This window comes from Typopeltis vanoorti, chromosome 15, assembly GCF_054136105.1.
Source record: "Typopeltis vanoorti isolate ZY-2024b chromosome 15, IOZ_Tvanoo_1.0, whole genome shotgun sequence".
Lineage (NCBI taxonomy): Eukaryota > Metazoa > Arthropoda > Arachnida > Uropygi > Thelyphonidae > Typopeltis > Typopeltis vanoorti.
In genome coordinates, this window is record NC_143563.1 from 87,003,262 (window position 1) to 87,025,462 (window position 22,201).

The 22,201-nt window shown below is 37.2% G+C and overlaps 1 protein-coding gene across 1 annotated transcript in view; it reads right to left on the minus strand.

Moving 5' to 3' along the window:
- The window catches only part of jef (major facilitator superfamily domain-containing protein 6 jef), a 201,916-nt gene that overhangs the window by 32,364 nt on the left and 147,351 nt on the right, over nucleotides 1–22,201 (minus strand). The window contains exon 6 of the mRNA XM_090405777.1: nucleotides 1,412–1,729. Within this exon, the coding sequence (XP_090261903.1) occupies nucleotides 1,412–1,729 (318 nt within the window). The remainder of the gene's footprint in view (nucleotides 1–1,411; nucleotides 1,730–22,201) is intronic.

Consider the following 22,201-nt stretch of genomic DNA (forward strand, 5'->3'; position numbering starts at 1 on the left):
GTGTAATAATGAAGGGATGAGAGCAGGTTTTGGCATGGAGAGTATTAGCTGAATGGAATGCAATATCTGGAAATGTAGTTTGCACATTTCTGGCGCAATATTACTGTATACTATGTGAAATACAATTGAAACAACATGGATATGAATTATAAGACTGTTGATATATTTTATCTACTATCCATTTAAATGATTAATTTCTAATTCATTTAAATGGATACACATTCATGGAGTTGAGAGAGAGAGAGAGAGAGAGAGAAACTTTCCAGAAGCTGTAAAAGGTGTAAATAAGGAAATGAGGAGAATAATTTTTGTTTGTAGTGTTGAATTTGGGCAGGGGGCATTAGTGGAATGCATTACTAGCAAATGTTGTTAATGCAGAAATATTAAATGAGTTTAAAGTGCAGCATGATAAACAACTCCCATGAAGAGTCATGCAATGGTCTGATGTTTTGGGACCATCGTTGTTCAATTTGTATACTAATGATATTGGGATGGGTTTGCAGATGATGCAAAATTGAGGAGAGCAATGCAGAGTCAGGCAGATGTTATGGCCTTGCAGGAGAACTTGAATAGATTGCATGAATGGACAGATAAGGGGAACTATCAGTTCAATGTTTCATAGTGTAAGGTTTTGAAATTTGGTAAGCAACGATTGGGTAATTTCCCTCATCGATGGGATGCAAAGTATACACTTGGTGGGGAAACTTTAAAAGAGGTAGAGGAAATGAGAGATCTGGGATTTATGGTGGATAAGGACCTGAAATTCAGGGGCCACATTGCACAAGTTGTGAAGACATCACATCGAATAATGGCAATGCTGAGGAGGACCCTGACATGCAGAAATAAAGAGGTTATGATGTCATTGTATAAGGCCTTGATCAGTCCTCATATGGATTATTGTGCACAGATCTGATTGCTGGGTTTTCATGGTGATGAAGATATGTTGGAAAGGGGCCAGAGAAGAATCACAAAAGTTGTCAGTGGTCTTTGGAATGTGGAGTATGAGGACAGATTGAGAGAATCTAAATTGCAAAGCCTTGTGAACAGGAAGAAGAGTGGGATATGATTGAGACATAAGCTAATCAAGGGTTGTTATCAGGTTGACATGGAAGAGATTTTTCATAGAATGAGAAAGGGAGGGGGTAGAACAAGAGGCCATTACTGGAAACTGTATAAAGAGGGTATAAGCAATGGAATGAGGAGCAGGTTCTTTGCATGGGGAGTGGTTGGTGAGTGGAATACATTGAAGTGAGTGTGTTGTGAATGTAGACACATGGAATCATTTTAAATCATGGTTGGATGAGCATTGCGTGCAATAGTGTGTAACTCTCATGATGAGTCTCTGACTCCATGGAGGTTGGATGTTAATAATAGTACTGCTATCATAATAATTGTAACTGAATAATAATACCTCCAGCATTTGGTACTCCTAAATATCCTCCTGATGTTACAGAGCCAGGATTAACAGTACCATAGCTTCCAGCATCACTACCATTGGGTCCTTTATTATTTGGGTCCCCTAAGTTTTGTTTTGATAAAGAGCGGGCCATAGGATTAGCAGGTACTCCATGTGGAGCTAAATGAGCTGTTTCTTCTAAAACAGTATCTGGTTCTTGTTCATCCTGGAATGATGAAAATCCTTTATCTCTGCGATAATAGTTGATGAAGATAAACAGAATAAGGACTATCAAGCATGCAAAGCCATATCCTCGAAAAGTAACTTGAGTTCCTGCAGATAAATTTGGAGTTAGTGAAAGCATATATGTCATATTTCATATATTTAAACATTTTTGTAATAAAAATCCCTCATAGAAGATTTCAGTCTTATTTTGATCATTACAAGAATAACCTACTCCTGTAGGTTATCAAATAACAAAAAAAAAGTAATTTCACTCTCATTACAGTCATTGGAAAAGGTGATAAAACAGTAGGAAATCATATCAGATATCTTAATACTATTCATAATCTACATAAATAATACAATATATACAGAATTCTCTTTAATAATTGCATATCTCTTCACTGCATCAACAGTCTCTCACTACTCCAGATAATAAAGACTAAAGTATCAAACGTAGGTAGAATGCTAAAACTGTGATACTGCAACTCTCTCTATATATATTATTATTATTATTCCTGATACCTCCAAGGAGTCCGAAGACTCATCGCGGGAGGACATCTTCAACTGTCTCTACACCTTACCTCTACTACGAATCAACGCCATCTACCGCCCACCTCCAACACCACCACAACTAGTAATTTTTGTCTGTAAATTGCGTGTGTTCTGAAGGGCCGATTTGTATGTGTATATATATATACACACAGTCACCCCTTGACTTACATCTGTTCGAGTTACATCCATTCAAAGATACGTCTGTGATCCCATAAGAGAATAAATAACATTTTTGACTATTGCTACGTCGCCGCCTTATATTACTTTTTATTCTTATGCTATATTATTCTATATGTATTATTTATCTCTCATGCATATCAGTTATTTCATTGCCGACAAATTTATATTTTGTTTAGAACGACTGTGCCAGCCGGCAACTAAATTCTGATACTCAAATATATAACGCTAAACAACAAAGGGATCACGTGATGTGCAGTCGTGGCTCCCCCCTTTTCTTTCTTACGTAAATTGCTTACCCCTTCACTCATACAGGTCTGAAAGTTTTATAAGTGGTAATTCAATCTCAGAGACAACAGACTCATGAACTTTGATATAAAGAAATACATTTATTATAATGAATGCATAGATACACTTTAAGTAATAATTTCAATGCTAGAGTCTGAACTCCCCCCCCCCTCTTTAAGTTAAGATATCTAAAATTTCAATTCTTATGTTTAAATAAAACAATCCTATATCTCTGTTATATTATTATGTTCAGACTCGATTATTCCATAGAGGTTTACTCAGTGCTCATTTTCTAAGCACAATTATATACAAACTATATACAAAGTATGTCAGACGCATTCTGTCTTGTATTTTAACATGGAAAATTATTCTAATTTGTGCTCAAGCTCTATCCCCCCCACAACTTAATTAAAATTCAGGCTAATATCTAACATTATATCATATAACTTCTTCCTGATAAACAGTTCAAAGGTTAGGTTCCTTTCTCAGCACAAGCTTAGAGTGGCACAGGCTTATTTGACACAGACAGATCAGTCCAAGCAGTCTTTTAGGCACTATGGGTAAGTTAATGTGTGGAGCCCCTTAAATCCTTGGCTCCTATTCCTTTTACGATTACAATTCTATAATGAGTAGGAAAAATTGTACATCACCATCTTGTTCTTTTCATGGGGTTTCCGTGACTTCCCTCCACACTTTCACTTCCGATATGCAAGACTTCCGTATTTTTTCAACACGTGTTTCTGTGCCTTCAGCGACTTACTTCCGCTATCTTCGAACTTCACGTTGGCACAGCTTACCAACGACTCTTTACTGGAATTCTGACTTCATTCCTTTGGTAGCTTTATTCGACTTGGTACAACAGCAACCGGGAGATTGTTGCTGGGCACCGGCGACAAGCTTCTGTAGCTATCCAGGATTGGACGGGAACACAGGAACAGAAAACGAGAGAGCGTTTGAGTCTCGTGCCGCGCCTTATATTACAAATTCGAGTGCCCTCTCTCAGTGACTACGTCATACTCTTAGCCACGTCCGATTGGTCACTGCAACTCCAAACTGTTTTGACATGGTTCTAATACATATATCTTTTAAGCACATTTAATAATAACAATTTCAGTCCTCAGACACAATTTCCCTTTGCTTATCTTACACAGACATTATCAATTCTAAATACAGATTTCTTAAGTTTATTTAATGTTAAAAATCTCAGTCGGTTTGATATACTTTCGAGTGAACATATATATAACACTCTCTTAGCCCTGTCTCTGGAGGCATAAGCATGTCCTTATCCTTAGGTCTGATCGTCACTGTGTGTTGGGTCGGAAACAAGATGGCTTACGAATAGTGAGTCAGCTCTTTTTCCGACACAACAAAGCCCCCCCCCCTTAATTAAATTTTTCTTACCGGAGTTACAAAAATTTCTTTGTTAGCAACATCCTCTTCTTTCTCTGGGAAAGGGTTGAACTCCTTGCCTACTCCTCAACATGTATCTGTGTATCGGATTTTGAATCTCTTCGCATTCACTGGGCTCGGTTAGCCCATCATGATTCCCCCGATTGATATCATTTTCACAGGCATCACCTGGGGCCTCCCTATGTCTTATGAAGAAAGGGAAATATTCGTCTTGGAGGCATTCTTCCTCCCTTTCACTGTGGCCTCCGTTTTCCTTTGATCGCGGATTGTTGTGGGACAAGTTTGGATGGGAGTCTTTTCTGGCCCCTCCTTGTTCTCTCATTTCCCAAGACATTCTCTAAGGAGTCACCAAAACAGACTAGTCTTGCTGACCTGGTCTTGTATAATTTGAGGCAATCAGAATGTACAACGATAACCTTACCACAAGGGCTGGTTTCCTTGATTCTGAAGGTCACAGGCGTTATTTTCTCGATCACTTCAAATGGTCCGATCGCACTTTTGCTGAACTTTCCCCCTTTTCCCTTGAAACCCTGATCTATCAGAACCAAACTTCCCTCTTTCAAGTCCTTGACTTTCCTAAGCCTGTTCGCATACTGTCTTGCGCGGAGGGAGCTGCTTTCACTGGTCTCGGCTAAACTTTCACTGAATCATATGCTAATTTGTTATCCCTTATGATGCTATTTAAGTATTCGTCTATGTCAGGAAAGCCTGTCTTCCTGAAGTCATTTGGGAAAAGGGGTTCAAAACCGTATAGCAGTACAGCGGGGGCTTCCCTGGTGGCTGAGTGAAGGGCCGTTCTACAGGCGAAAAGGGTGTGAGGTAGATGAACATCCCACTCAAATATCTGCTCTTCTGCTAGCTTTGCCAAGGTGAGCTTCAGAGTGCGGTTCATCCTCTCACACATCCCATTCGCCTGAGGGTGATATGGTGTGGTGAAAATCTTCTTTATTCCTAATGAATTGCATAACTATAGGATCACCTCGGCCGTGAAGTTAGTGCCCTGATCAGACAGCAGGGTCTCAGTTGTCCCGTACCTCGAAAAGATCATCTCAAACAGCATGCTTGCTATGGTTTTGGCCATCTGATCCTTCATGGCCACGGCCTCGGGGAACCTGGAAAACATGTCTATGATGACTAGGATGTACCTGTTCCCCTTTGATGTGGTGGGGAGTGGCCCCACAATATCCATGGTCACGGCCTGGAAAGGGCACAAGGGGAGAAGGGGAGCAGGAACGGCTGAATGGGGGCCTTACCAGTGATTGGGAACTTCCTCTGACAGAGATTACAAGAAGAGACATATGCCTCCACGTCACGTCTCATTCCTTTCCAGAGGTATCTATCTGTAACCCTCCTCAAAGTTCTATGTATTCCCTGGTGCCCTGCTAGATTAGTATCATGGAATGTGTGCAATACCCAAGGAATCATAGCTTCGGGTACTATTATTTTCTCTCTCCATCTCCCAGTGACGCCTTGCCTAGCTAGTAGGAGACCGTCACTATCAATGTGCATATCGTCACCTGATTCTGGTCTATGATACCTGCCGTTTGCACTTAACAATTTCTTATAAATCGGCCCCCCCATACCGAGTCAGTTTTCTGTGCCTGAATGATGTCAGCTTTCTCCCAGGTCTGACATTGGGGTTCGGGTGCTCTCCTTCTCTGTGATTCTTGGATGACCGAGACCAGTTCGGTGGTTCTTCTGATGTGGTTAGGACTCTCCTCAGGCTGGGGTGTCAGTGACAGGTAGTTAGCTGCCATGTTAGCTCTTCCGGGTATGTAGCTGACTTCCATTCTAAATTCCTGCATCTCCAAAGACCAGCACACAATTCTCTGATTTTTATCCTTCATGGATGACATGAAGGACAAAGGTTTGTGGTCAGATCTGAGGACGATGTCCTGCCCTAACAATAGGTGACGGAACTTCCTGAGGCTGTATACAATGGCTAACGCTTCCTTCTCAATTACTGAGTAATTTTTTTCTGAGGGGGGGGGGGGGGAGACAGCTTCCTGCTAATGAATGCAACCGGTTTGAACGACTCCCTTTTCTTCTGTTCCAGTACGGCACTGATGGTGTCTTTGGATGCATCGGCTGCAATGTAGAAGGTTTCCCCTAGCTTTGGGTGAATGAAGACAGGGGCTGTAGTTAGTGCCTTGTTCAATGCATGGAATGCTTCCTGCTGTTCTGCCTTCCAAGCAAACTTGGTTCCCTTCCTGGTCAGGTTTACTATGGGCCTCATTATTTCAGAGCATTGGGGAATGAACTTACAGTAAAAGTTTACCATCCCCATATACCATCTAACCTGCCTGATTGTGGAGGGGGGTTTACATCCAATATGGCATTCACATTGTTACATGAGGGTGCTATCCCGTCCCCTGTGATAATGTGTCCAAGGTACTCTACTTTGTCGAGGAAGAATTCATACTTCGAGCATTTTAGTGACAATCTGGTTTTGTCCAATCTATCTAACATGTTCAGTAAGGTTTCAGTGTGCTTCTTCATGGTGGTGGAATATATCAATAGGTCATCCTGGAAACATAAAACACCTTTGCCTAAGAGTCCCGTCAGTACATCATTCATGAGGCACTGGAAGCCCATAGCTGAGTTTCGGGCCCCTTGGGGAAGTCGGCATAGTTGGTATTTTTGCCACTTTGTGGTGAATGCGAAATACTGTCTATCTTCCTTCCTGAGGAGAATCTGGTAGTACCCAAAGTTCAGGTCAAGTTTCGAGAAGACCTTTGCCCCTTCCAGTCCGACCAGCAGCTCTTCTATTGTACATACTGGAAAATCGATGGGCTTTGTGACTTTGTTCACTTCTTAGGTCAAGAACAAACCTCAGGTCACCATTTGCCTTCTCGACCAGTATGAACAGGCTGTTCCAACGGGATACTGACTTTTCAATCACTCCTGCTTCTCATATTCTTCCATAAGCTTCCCTAATTTGTTTACGTGTTTGAGGGGGGTTGGATATTGTTTTATGTGTATGGGTGAGGTTGAGGTTATTTATACAGTGTGCTCTACTGCATTTGTACAGGTAAGGGTGCTTATCCCTTCAGTGAATACCCCGGGGTGCAGTTTGTATGCTACGTCAAAAAATAGTCTTATCTCTTCTATATCATGATCAGAGCTATGGTTGTTTATGGATCTATTCATCAATCTCTCCTTCCAAGTGTTTTGCTTCTCTTCAGATTTTCTAGCGGATATCAAATTGGTTTCAAGTGACTTATCTTCATGCAATCTTCTGCATGGGTCTGTTTTGGGGTGGTGGGTTTTTCCACAAAGAGATATTGACTGGGTTCCGAAGTTGCAGGTGAACTGGTTTGCTTTTAAGAAGTCCAGCCCCAAGATGACTTGGTTACTCGTGTCTGCAGGTATCTCAGGGAGGATTATTACATGGGTGAGATCAATTGGGAAGCAGGGGTAGATAATTTTGCTCCCAATTTTGTGGAGGATTGCAACTCGGCTTTTGCTATTCCCATTATTTTGTGGGGTTTTTGGAGGGGAATGAGTATTTTGTCATGGGACATGTCAAGCTTTTTGTAGAGGTTGTGTGGGATGATGGATATGCGTGCCCCTGTGTCAAGGAGGAATTCACATTGTGTTCCTTCTATGTTTCCCTGGACGAGGGCGAGGTTCCCCTCAAGGTTTGCCTCAGTTATGTTGGTGCTCTGCATCTGGTAGTGTATGGTCTCATGACTCTTGGGGTTTTGACCCTCAAAAGCTTCTTCCTTTCCACTGTGCCTTTCTTCATTTACCATTTCTCTGTATTCAGAGGTTTGGGCAATGGTTGCTATTATTTTTTCCCTCTCACTAGCCGCTGCGTAGCACTCATCAAGGCTATTTATTCCTTTTTGGTATATGCTCTCTTGCAATTCAGGCAAGATACCTGTTTGGAATTGTTGTAATGTCAGCCATTCAATGTGCTCTTTGTCGTGTGGGGAGGTTTTTATGTCGTGGGTGAGTTTGGTTAATCTGTTGAAGAAATCTGTTACCCTTTCCCTTTTTTTGTAGGCATTCGAGAAATTTTGTAATTGTTTGGTCAATTCCTCCTTCCCTTTTTTTTTGAACTTGGATATTAATGCTTCTTTAAAGTCATTAAATTTTAATGCCCTGTTTAATGTGTGGTGGGAGTGCAATACTTTCTTTGCTTTCCCCTCTAATCCACTGCGTATTAAAGTTAATAGTTGTGGCTCACTCAAATTTGCTACCCTTTTAAGTCTTTCCATGTAACTGAAAAAAGATTCTATGTCATCATTCCCTTCCCCTGAGAATCTGGGACATATTTGTTTGGTGGTTCATGGTTTTGAAAAACTCAGTGTCGCTCATCTCCGTTGATGTTTGTAAGGACATACTTACCCTTTCAAATTGATACACTTTATTACTAACTCAGTATCTCTCTATTAAATTTTCAATCTTAATTGAGTTCTGTGTCTGAGATTGAGACCAACTTATCGTGCTCTGTGATTTTTTTCTCTCAAGCACATCGTGTCGACTGCTGTACCACTGTTACGTTGCCGCCTCGTCACTTTTACTTTTATTCTTATGTTATAATATTCTATATGTATTATTTATCTCTCATGCATATCAGTTATTTCATTGCTGACAAATTTATATTTTTTGTTTAGAACGACTGCGCCAGCTGGCAACTAAACAAAAAATATAAATTTGTCAGCAATGAAATAAACGATATGCATGAGAGATAAATAATACATATAGAATATTATAACATAAGAATAAAAGTAAAAGTGATGAGGCAGCGACGTAACACTATACTTTCGAACAAGACACAAGTGAGTGTAAAGTAAAAAAGTTTCTATTTAGCAACAATGCATCATGCGCAGTGGCAAGAGCGCATTCAGTTGCAACCTCCCATGGCAGTCGGCACATGTCTTCAACAGTTTCTCTGTTGATTTTTCATAGAATTTGAGAAATAGGTTATTTGTGTATTTATTGTTAAATATTTCATGATATTTTGTGCAACATGCCCCTACACAACCAATCAAAAAACCCGAAAAAGAGGCAAGCAATTAATCTTGAAATGAAGTTGCCAGTTATAAAGCAACATGACGCTGGTAAGCCCATCAATGTGATTGCACGACTTTGGATGGTCTCATTCTACAGTGATGCTTATTTTGAAAAATAAGGATAAAATCATAGAGGCTGTGAAAGGATATGCTTCCATTAAATCAATGATAGTGACAAAGCAACAACAAGGTCCTATCAGTGATATGAAAAAGCTACTTGCATCATGGATAGAGGACTTGAACCAATAATTAATGGAAACCAGTTCACAACGGTGATGATTATTGTCCATTTTATATAAAGTCAACAAGGCACTTTTGAGATTTCATGAAAACGCACTGGGCACAAAACTGCACATAAGAGCATCAATACTTATCACATGACATAGTGTATCCAGATATGAGCGAAATATTTTATAACACTTGCTCATCTCTATGTAAATATGAGCGAATATAAAGAAATAATCAAGGTCAGCTGAATTTAATTAATTTTTCTTAGAACTACTGTCTCAACATTTGAACAATGAATTTTGTGCTGTTGATTTTAACATGAACGATTGTATATAATTACAATCACCAGTAAGATTGCATGGTGACTAGGGTTATTGTTAGAGTATATTGCAGCAGTAGTTTTACCCTTCAATCAACCCCTTCCCCCAATTTTATCCAGGCTAGGGACTGGCATATGGCTGGGATATATTCATGACTGTAATCCATGTGTGTTCACGGGGGGCTGTTTGCCTGTTCTTGGGGATGAAAAACCCGAGTTTCTGGGTGAGAAAATCCCTTACCTCTGTATGAGTGGCTAACTCACTTTTCATCGTATATTTCGGGAATCGAACCCAGGTCTTTCCGAACAGAGGATTTCATCTATACTGATTGAGCTACGAGGGCTCTGTTGTATATAGAGTCCCTAAATTCAAGGAAATAATTTAAAGATGGTCATTATTATTATTATTATTATATTATTATTATTATTATATAACCAATTCGTCTTAAATTGGTTCAATGTTTGTGCACCCACCACCTCATTTGGCAACACATTCCTACATTCCACTCACCAACCACTCTCCATGCAAAAAAATCATGCTGCACTCTCTTATGCACCACAAAAAATGAAGACCTTTGTAAATTGAGTGAAGAAATAGTGGACCTAGCAAACAATATGAATCTTGAAGTGAAAGATGGTGACATAATTCAACTCATAGAAAGTGCCCCTGAAGAACTGACCAACAAAGAATTGGTCGAACTGGAGGAAAAACATGTTGCAGAACAGGAAGAGGGAAAAGAGAAATAAGAAGAGGTAGTTAAACAATTTACAGTGAAGGGTCTTGCAGAAATGTTTTCTGCAGGTAACAATGTTCTCAAAATGGCTAAAGACATGGACCCCAATATTGTATTCTACTTATTAGTAAAAATGAAAGTACATGATGCATTTGCTTGCAAAAAACAAATTTATGATGAAAAGAAGAAGAGGAATAAGCAAAGCATATTGGACATTTTCATTAAAAAAAAAAAAAAAAGCGGTTATTACACCAGAGGAGCCATAGCCTAATTTATGCTCATGCATACATAGGGAAGGTAATTAAGATGTGAGGAAGATTTGGGTGATTATTCTCCTGTTTTAATGGCAGTAACACACAGTACAGTTTTATAAGGTTTAAAAATGAAAATGGAAAAAAAAAAAATCAGCTAAAATGAGAGTATACTTATTATGGTTAAATTCCTGATCCCCATAACTCTGTTGATTTAATGTATCGACTTACGTCCTGCTGGATGGAATGGAATGCCGATGTAAGTTGATGGATGACTGTATATATATATGTATATAAATATATATATATATTTCATCAGTGTGTTCCATTTTGATGGAACTGTACTCTAGGAAATAGACGAAGCTACGGATTTAGGGGTTGGTAGTACACAGAGTTGAAGTTTAGAGGACATACTGCTAAGATTGCTCATAAGATTACTTGGCTATTGAAGAACACACTAATAAGTAAAGATAAGAAAGTTGTTATTCCTCTTTATAAGACCTTGATACATCAACATCTGGATTACTGTACTCAGGTCTGGGTTTCTTTGTGGATGAGGAAATATCCCACAGACCACTCATCATTCTTTCCACCATTTCCTCATCCTCAAGAAACCCAGAATGCAGAAGTTGGTTGATAGGCAAAAAAGAGGGAATAGAAACATTTAAGTTACTTAAAGGTTTTTATAGAATTGATGCAGGGGAATGTTTCAGAACTTGGCTAGAGGGTGCAGAACAAGAAGTCATCCCTGAAAGATAAGTAAAGCTATGGTTAGTAGGGTTGCGAGGACTAGATTTTTCACTCAGAGAATGGTGAATGAGTGGAATGTGTTGCTAGTGTCCATTGTGAGCACTTTGTCTGTTAATGCGTTCAAGGAGAGGTATGATAGATTATGTTGATAGTCTGCCATGATGTCTTCAGACTCTATGAAGGTGCCCAAAAAAAAAAAAATAATAATAATAATAAAATTCTGGTTCAGATGGTGGAGCAAGGTTTGTGAGCATGCTCTGGATACCTGCCACAGAATACGATGGAAGGAAACCACTTTACTACACCGCAGCAAATATAAATATGAAAGATTGTTCATGGAATCAGCCTCAGCTTTAAAAAAACTTCCCAAACATCAACAAATTTGGATGCATAAGACTGCTCCAAATTTGGGAAGCTTGCCCAACAGCCAAGACAATCCACTGTAGCCCACTAGGGGGCACCTTTAGGACTTTAGGAACAACAATAGTTATTCTCTTCGGCCTCATTTGCTCATTGTTAGTGCCTGTGTGCACTTATCATAGTTTTATGTTCCCATGAAGAGCACAATGTAACATTGCTGAAATAGGAAGTATTGATTAAAGTTTTCTTTTAATTAATATTTAGTATACGTTATAATTTCCTGAAATAATTTAATAGTCATGTGTTACCAACATATAAACAAGAATTATCTTTAAACAAGTATTAGAACACTTGACATCACTGATGTGTGTATGCATTTGTGTGTTTGTGCACGTGCACGCGCATCAATTTGCCTGTAGTTATGAAAATTGATACTGATTACAATACCGATGGAGTAAACGTGTTTCAGACCAGAGGATATTGTGGTCAATTCCATGTTATATTAGGCCAGATTTCATCTTTTCTTATTAATGATGTAAGATTGGTGTTGACATAATCTTTTCTCTACTGAACGTCCAATTTGTCCAAAGTAAGAATGGTGACAGTCACAAGGAACTTGATAGATTCCAGGAAGAGAAAGAGGAAATCATTTATCTTCAGAAGATGGGAACCAAAAGGAGACTTTGTTGAAAGGAATGAATATAGCCACTAGACTGTTTTTGAAGGATTCTTGAGACTGATTTAGAGGCCAGAAATCTATGAGATGGAATCCTTTGTACTGTCTCATGGTCACTTGAGGATAGGCTTGTAGAAATCAAAAACACATATAGTCCATTCTGAGAAGCCATTCGGTTGCATAAAACACAGAAGTAATTAGTTTACCATGCAATGGTGAATTAATTACTTCCTTTTATCACAAACCTACCTTCACTGGACTACAACAACATACAACAGTATTCAGCCACCATCTTTCTCAAAAAACTGAAATCATAAAACTCTGTTCCATCATGCTAATACTGTATACTCTAAACAACAACAACTGAAGCAAGAACTTCAGGACATCAAGTGTTTTATGCAATTGCTTCTCAGAACAGTAGTCTGTTCTGAGAAGCAATTGCATAAAATACAATACAACCCATTTTTGATTCCTGTAAGCCTATTTCAATGGCATCCCTGTACCCCAATCTCAAGAATAATTAAAAACACAATCTAGTGGTTACATTCATTACTTACTACAAACTCTCCACTTTTTTCTCATCTTCTAAAGATAAAAAATCCCCACTTTCTCTTCCTGGTATCTATAAAGCTCCTTGTGGCTATTACCTTTCTTACTTTGGACAAACTGGACATTCTGTGGAGAAAAGATTACAAGAACACCAATCTCACCTCATTAATAAGAAATCTGGAATAGCACAACACAGAATTGATACTGATTACAATGTCCTCTGTTCTGAAACATGCTCAGTCCATCAGTGCCACCATAAGTTTGAATGTTTGTTTATAGAGAGCACCAAAACCTTGCTCCACTGTCCAAACCTGAATCAGAATGAATGCCTCTACTTGAAGATAATGAAAAGTCTTATTCAAAATCAAACATCATTAACATTTTTTTTTAATTATATGGATAACAGAAGATGCCTCTTCTGTCAGTGGTGCACCCAGGGAGGGGGGGCCAAGAGGCCCTGCTCCCCCCCCCCCCAAAAAAAAGAAAAAGTTAAAAAAATTAAAAAACACTAGAAAATTTTCCAAAATACTTTTCCTAATTAAAATTCATTTTTTATTTATTTTGTGTCATGTCTTCTATTTCTATACTACTTATGAATTAGGGGTCACATAAGGTTAGAGAACCCTATAACTGTGTTTCTCAACCTATGGTCCGCACTGATGGGACAGGTGGTCCACAGGCTTAAATTAACCAAATAAATCTATATATTTTAATTATCCAAACAAAACAAATTAAAACTGAATAAGTAAGTAAAAATTATTAAAATAAAATGAATACTTAAAAAAAAATAGCGGCAACAAAATATGGGCAGAATGTTCATGGAATGAACATTCTGCCCATATTTTGTTGGACACTCGACCAGTGGATCACATTCAAAGGTAAATACAACTGGTTAGTTTGTAGGAACGTTTTTCTGTTTTGTGACTTTTCTCCCTTTACGGTAATTATGCCTACATTATTGTGTTATTATTCAACAATTGTTTACAGTTTTAAATATGTACATAAAGTCAATATCAACAGTAGCCTGATTAGGAACGCGTGATTAATGGGGCGGGGAGGTTTGGAGCTTCCCCGGATAGTATTGAAAAGGTAAATACAATTGGTTATTTTGTATAGGGCCCTGAAACTTATTAGTTTAGAATTTAACCACTGGGGTTTGTGTCCACCTCAAAACTCTGAAACAAAATTTGGAAACATTTTCCGAATAACTTTTTATAAGAAATTTCTGTGATTTCATGATCCATTTCAGGCTTGCAGGCACAAGAATGACCTTTCGTTATCGAATAAAAAGAGCAACTAATTGAGCTTTCAAGTGACAGTGGGCTTAAAATACAATTCCGTGATCATGGTTTGGCTCGATTCTGGATCTCACCTTCAGTGAGAAGTGAATTTCCCAAATTATTTGAAGAAGTCGAAAATCGTCATGCAGTTTTCTACAACCTATCTTTGCGAGAAACGATTTTCATCGCTCCTTCAAATAAAAACAAAATACAAAATTCGTCTTAGTGTGTGTGCCGATCTTCGACTGAAGTTGACCAATATTGAACCAGATATCCAGCAACTCTGCAAGGTCGAAAAACTCATCCATCTCATTAAAAGTAAATAGTAACATAATTATATCATTTTATTTATTTGTTTAATAAAAATGAAAATTTTGTTTTAATTTTTATCCACAAAATTTAATTTTTTATCTATATATCCAGCCTGGTTGGCCGACTCTCCAGCCAAAAGGCTGTGTGCGGGATTCGAATCCCGCACCGTGGGCATGGATGTTTGTGATTGTCTGTGAAAATACTAGTGGTAGTGATCGGCGGTAGACAGCATTGGTGTAGATGATGATGATTGTAATTGTGATTGGTGAAGACAGAGAGTTGTAGAGTAGGTGCCCTTCCTCGATATGTCTTTGGACTACCTGGAGATGCTATGTAATAATAATATCGACAAGCTTTATATGTTCATTGTGCATCACAGAGTTTGAATTTGGCACTTGGAAATGCTATATCTGTGACAAATAAGAAATTGCATTGGCATAATTGAAAAGGTGCACAATTTCTTCAATACCCCTAAAAGACAGGACGTCCTTGTTATTTATAATATTAATATCTTTTAAGATTTATAATATCTTTACTTAGCTTGCAAAAAATATTGGCATGCACCTTACCATTGTCTAAAATAATGCAAAAATCTGACAGTGACCTCTTAATTGCCCTAAATTTTGTTGATGATGATGTGGCTCAATTAAATACCGTTCTTGAAACACCAGATTCTTCATTCTTCATCATAAAGATATTTATGATGAAGCATATATAAAAGCCAGTAATTTTAATATTGACATTAAAAAGCAAAGGACTTCATCAAAACAAACATTAAGGTCCAATGTTCCAGCCAATTCTGTAGAAGAGTATTTCATTCCATTTATTGACCAAATATTGACTCAACTTCATGAACGTTTCACTCGACACCGCAACATTTTGAAATATATTTTTTTCTCTTTTACCAAATGGAAAAGATGCTCCAACAGCAAGTGCAATGGAAGATTTTCGTCAATTGTCTGAATTTTATGCCGGTGATTTGCCTTATACAAATCGCAATTTTGAATGCCGAATTCAAGTTGTGGTATAAGAAATTTGAAAAACCGTTTGCAATAGCTCCATTCAAAAATGCCGTTGATGCAGTTTTAAAGTGTGGCAAAATGATATATCCTAACATTTATAACTTATTAAAAATATTTGCAACGCTTCCGGTAACAACATGCGTCAGTGAAAGGTCATTTTCTAACTTACGCCTTTTAAAAACCTATTTAAGATCTTTCATGACACAATCACGATTGAACGGACTGGCTTTGCTATATATATACACACACAGAGAGAGATTAATGTAACCATGACTGAAATAATTCAAGAGAAAAGAAAACTGGATGTAAAAAGAAAATAAAACTGGATTTTATTCTTTAAATAAATTTTTATAATTACCTAATGAATTTTATTGAATGAACGAAATTTAACGAATTTTAGTTGAATGGATAAAAATATTTTTAATGCAAATTCATTGTATTAAAAATATTTTTATCCGTTTAACTCGGCTCACCCCCAAGATTAAATCCTGGGTGCGCCACTGTCTTCTGTTATCCACAGAACTCAACAAATAAAATGATTATACCCTGCTGGGGAATTTGTTTCTATAATTAATTCCGGTTTTTCATGGAATTCATTTTTCATTGAGTATTCTGCAGCTTCTGTAACTATGTGTGTGTGTGTATTAATAAAGGTTATCATGAACATTGTGCTTCTACTCTTAGCTTGCTGATTCTTTCATTAAAAGCTTCAAATTCGATCAATGGTGACCACAGTTTTTTCAAAACAATGAAACCTCTTCCAATCCATGTTTATCAGAGTTGTTTCGACCAGAAAGTAGCAAAAGGTGTTCTTTCTACAGGAGAAGGAAATTTGAAGAAAGAGCACCTTTCTTCAAGTCCTTTCACATCATCTTCTTCTTATGAATCGCTTGTTTAATGAGATTATACATCCATTTCACTCCCCTTCTGTTTGTTTGTTCTTCAAACTCTAGAGATATTTTCAGATACCACATCATTTAAGCATTTTCTGAAGCTTCCCATGCACTGATCATATCCTTTCAATTCAACAACCGATACCATGAAACCAAACATAGTATTCTCATGAATACTATGTTTGTTTTATTATATTATTTTATTTTATTACATTATTTTATTAGTATTATTTATACAGGCATTCTATGGAGTCAAAACACTCATCATAGGAGAATCACACTATCCATTAACACAATACATTATTGTGTAACACAACGCATTCAGGAATAGAAATGGAAGGATAAAATATTTTTAGCGAGGATAGAAAAGACAAGAAGGGGGGGGGGGGAAATGCTCTTGATGAGAGCAGGGGAATTATGTACACATAAGGTAGACATAAAACAGGCAAATAATAGCAATGGTTATGAGGCAGTGTAGTGTAACGCGGAGGTTGACAGGAAGTTAGTTGTTGCTATAGGCCCAGAAATGTGGAGGGTGGTGATGAAGAATTGTATAAACAACTTTGATTAGTGAATGAAGGAAGGGTAATTATTATGAGTGATTATAATTATGGCAGTATAGATTGGAATGAAGAGATAGCATTTGGGAATAAGGAAAATGAATTGCTTGAGTTCTTGAGAGATAACTATCTCAGGCAGCACGTGAAGGACGACATGCGAGGATCGAGAATTTTACATCTGATCATTTCATCAGAGAATGGGCGATTGTGAGTGGGATTTCACACTTTCCTCCGGTTGGTGAGAGTGATCATGAAGTGATTACCTGTGTTGTGGCTAGTATGCAGATGTTTGTGAGGAAAGGATATATGTGGAATTATAAGGCTGGTGATTATGATGCGCTTAGGAGGCAGCTGGGAGCTATAGAACAGAATGAGGATTTGAGTGGTAAGGAAATAAATGCTTCTTGAGAAGTGACAAAGAAATACATAATAGCATCAATGTGTGAATGTATTCTGAAGGCCAAAAGGCTGAACAAGGTAGGAGTAAAAATGGATGAATGTGAGGGGCTTAAGCAGGAAATCTGGAAGAAGAAGGTACTGTGGAGAAGTACAGGATGAATAATGGTAATAATCTGTTACATAAAGAGTATAAAGAACAAGCAGGAGAATGACTCAGTCAACAAGGAAAACAAAAGTGCAGTATGAGCAGAAATTGGCAAATCAAGTAAAGAAAAACCCTAGAGAGTTTATTTTTTCAGATATGTGGCAAGTAGAAGAAGGAATGATCATGGTTAGATTATGTTAATGGATGAAAATGGCAAATGTTAACTGCTGCAGAAGACATTGTTGAGGTATTCAGTAATCAATTTATATGGTTATTTCATCCTGAATAGGGTGGAATCATCAGGAACTTAAGTGTAGAGAATATAGGAGAGGATGGCTTAATTGTGAGGGAGTAGGAGGTATATAAGGAAATAAATAACCTTGATGTCAATAAGAGGACAGGATTTGATGATATATCACCGTGCATCTTAAGAGAATGCTCCAAGGAATTGGCAGTAGCATTGGCATACCTGTTTAATAAATGTCTTACAACAGCACAGGTTCTTGGAATCTGTGCTGTTGGAAAGAAGGCAAAATTGTTCTACTGCATAAAAGTGGCTTCAAATTATTGAGACTCCATTATGGGATCCTTAGAGGGTCTCATGCCAGTCCCAAGCCTGGATAAAGAGGAGGGTTGGTCAGATATGTCAATGCTCTGACCGTAAAGAAAAAGCACGATTGTTATCTGATGCCTATGCCTACACAATCAACAATTAAAACATGCTGTGATACCAATTGAGTGATCAGGATTGGATTGAAAAGTGGGATACCGAAAGGAAACAGAAACTGAAACCAACAGAACTATTATCAGTAGGAACGTGGAATGTACGGACACTTTGGATGTCAGGAAAACTAGAATTACTTAGTGAGGAAATGAAGTGATATCGATGTAATATACTAGGATCGGTGAAGATGTGATGGACATCATCAGGAGAGATAAATGGATGTGAAGTCATATGGTCAGGGCATGACACCAAGAGCTAGAGAGGCACTTTTATGCTACAAACCAGTCAATGAACAAATAATGGTAGCAAGATTTCAAACAAAACCAATTAACATATCAGTAGTCCAGATATATGCACCCACATCCGACAGCACAGATGAGGATACTAATTTATTTTACAAAGATCTTACAGAGACAATAGAAGCAATACCAAAAAAAGAGAGAAACTAATTATTGAAGGAGACTGGAATGGCAAATTTGGAATAGAAAATGAACAAAAAATGTTAGATGATCTGCAACACAATATTATAACAAAAGCAGTGTAGAGAATGGACATGGCAATCAAAATGATGGGAAAACCAAGAACATGATCGATATGATTATGATTAAAAGAAGATGGATAACATTAGTACAGCAGTGTCGGGAGCAGATATAGAGCCAGATCATAGCTTAGTGATTGCAAATATCAAGTTGAAATTAAAAAGAAAATATAAATCCCGTCATCAGAAATGATGAGATATACAGCAAGAATAAGTGAAGCAGAAATAGGAAGAATGTACAGAACAGTGTTAGAGGAGAAAATAAAAAGTGTGTAAAAAGAAACAAAATTCAAATCTAAGAGTAAAAGAAGTAATGAAGGCAATAGAAGACACAGTTGAAGAAACAGTACCAGAAGAAGAGAAGATCAAGAAGAAGAAGAAGTGGATTAGACAGGAAACACTGAAGTTAGTACAGAAGAAGAGAATGTTCTATTAAATGCTGTATGCTTTTAATACAGCTAATGCTGTATTAAAAGTATCAATATGAATTTAGTCCTTGATGATGTTATTAATAGGGTATCGCTTTGATGTAGGTTTTTTTTCACTAGAGGTCAGACCAGTAGAATAACATTTGATCAAATTATTGTCACTTTGGCATATTGTATGAAACGCAATATAGTTTTGTCTTTGTATATATATATATATATATATATGTGTGTGTGTGTGTGTGTGTGGGTGGGTGGGTGGGTGGGTGTGTATATACTCCAGATGATAACCTTAATATTATTATTATTATTATTATCATTGATTGGAATGCATTGCCTGTAAGTGTGGTTAGCAGAGACAGTGAAGGCATTAAATTCATGGTATGATGAGCTATTTGTGTGAGGATGAGTTTCTTGACTCCATTGAGGTCTGATGATAATAGTAATATTTTCATTATACTGGCAGGGCTACAGTGCATAGAAAATGATAAGGAGTAATAATGGGCAGAAAAATTGAAACTCAGAGGGAGTGAAGTGGAGATAATAAAAGTGGTAAAGACAGTGCCATGCCTGTGTTCTCTACAGAAATTTTTCCTTCCAGGTTTTGGGATGATCATATTGGTGATGAGAGAATGCTTAAGAGAGAGAGAGAGAGAGAGAGTCAAGAGGGAGGTTACAAAAACCAGCATCTGACTTCTGGAATATTTGTTATGAAAAATGCTTCATGCAACAGAAAACAGAACTCAAGTTCATCTGTAGAAATGCACAAAGGACTGGTCAGGAAATAATTCAGAAATTATTTCTTTATATGGAAGATGGCTGAGAGATATTATGGATTGCCACTATGTTGGAATCATCACCAGAATGAATGGCTGGAACAGGTACAACACAAGTTTAAAACTACATTGCTTTATATATCTGTATAAAGGAAAATTATGCTTTTCCTTCCACAGATGCCTCTTTGCCTTATGCTTTTTTATTGTTTTCCATGGAAAACAATAAAAAAGCATAAGGAAAATAGAAATTTTGAATTCTTCCAAGTTAGACTGCTAGCCAACAATAGTATTAAAGATTTGTACCAAAAAAGAATAAAGAATTGATGATAAGAGTGGTCAAACCTAAAAATCATAATAACAAAAGCTGCAAAATTAAGTTTAGGAAAAAAGAAAAGTGGAAAAGAAAAAGAGGCCTTAGGGACTGGGATGACAAAATTAAATGCATTATTGAAGAAAAGAAAAAAGCATATAAAAACTAGCTTAACCTGAAGACAATAGAATCAAAAATCAAATAGAGCAGAAAAATAGCAACAGCAGCATGCAGGAGAATAAACAGAAACAGATGGGACAATTTTGTAACAAAATTAGAGAGAGTGTACATAGAGAGAGAGAGACCTAACACATATAAAATCCTTAAAGATCTAAATAGTGAAACTAAAGAAAAAATAGATATTAGTGCCATTAGAATAGAAACATGGCAAAATTACCAAGATCTGTGGTATGATGAAAATATTCAAAACAGAAAATCACTCTCTGTAAACAACTCGGACAACTTGGAAAACATCACTCTTGAAGAATTAACAGAAGCATTAACCCAAAGTAAAACAGGAAAAGCTCCAGGAGAAGACAATATAAACTGGGAACCTATCAAATATGCAGAATTTGAATTCTCGCTTAGGTTACTTAACTTTTATAATATGATTTGGAAAGAAGGAAATTACTCACAAGATTGGACAAAAGCAATAGTTATCCTCATCTACAAAAAAGGACACAAATCTGATTTTAACAATTATCGTGGCATCAGCTTACTTGGTACCTGTTATAAAGCATATGCAAAAATGTTGAAAGTTTATTTTTCGCTTGGTTAGACTATAATAAGTTTAGTTTAATCCTTTATCCAAGTGTGAGCAAACAAAGTTTGCACCTGAAAATATCTTCAGGACTGGGGTATGGTAGTACAACACCGGGCAACTCGTACCAAAGGTGGCCCAAGCTAACACTTCTGGGCCTGGCTCCCACTGAAGAGACCTCAATAAAGGTCGAAACTAGTCTGGGTAGTGGCCCTTCCCTTAATGCATAACATTATACATATCTGCAAGGAGATGTGTTTTGCATTATGGGAGATACTGAGATAGGAGTGATTTTAGATTGGTCCACCTTTGCTACGAGTTTCCCGGTGTTGTACTACCTTACCCCAGTCCTGAAGATATTTTCATGCGCAAACTTTGTTTGCTCACACTTGGAAAAAGGATTAAACTAAACTTATTATATGCAAAAATCTTAGCATATAAACTTAGACGTATAGCAGATCCAAAATTAATAGAACAAAATGGATTCAGAAACACAGGTCTTGCATAGACTCTGCATTTACGTTAAAATTACTAATTGAAAAATACAGAGAAATGAACATAGAAACACACATAGCTTTTATAGATTAGACCAACGCAGTTGATAAAATTATCAGAAAAAAACTATGGGAAATCCTGGAAGAATACGAAATACCAAACCAACTCTTTAGAGCCTTATTTAATATATATCAAGAAATAAACTATCTGTAAGGACAATAATTTAACATCAAGCTGGAAACCAATAAATAAAGGAGTAGGTCTGGATTGCCATCTCTATTTAATTTTGTTTTATTTAATATATACATAGATAAAATCATAAAAGAATGGAAGATAACTAATGAAGGAGGATTCAAGATAAATCATAACAACAGATTAGCTACTCTACTTTTTTGCTGATGACCAAATAATCTTTAAACAATGAAGATGAACTACAAAAATCATTATAGAGGCTAAATAATCTGATAAAAACATATGGTATGGAAATATCAACAGACAAAACAAAAGTCATGGCCTTCAAAGGTGCTAATCCAATAAGATTCCAAATAGTAATAAATAACAAAATAATAGAGCAAGTAAATACATTCACATGTTTAGGATGCACAATATCATATGAAAATGAAGCT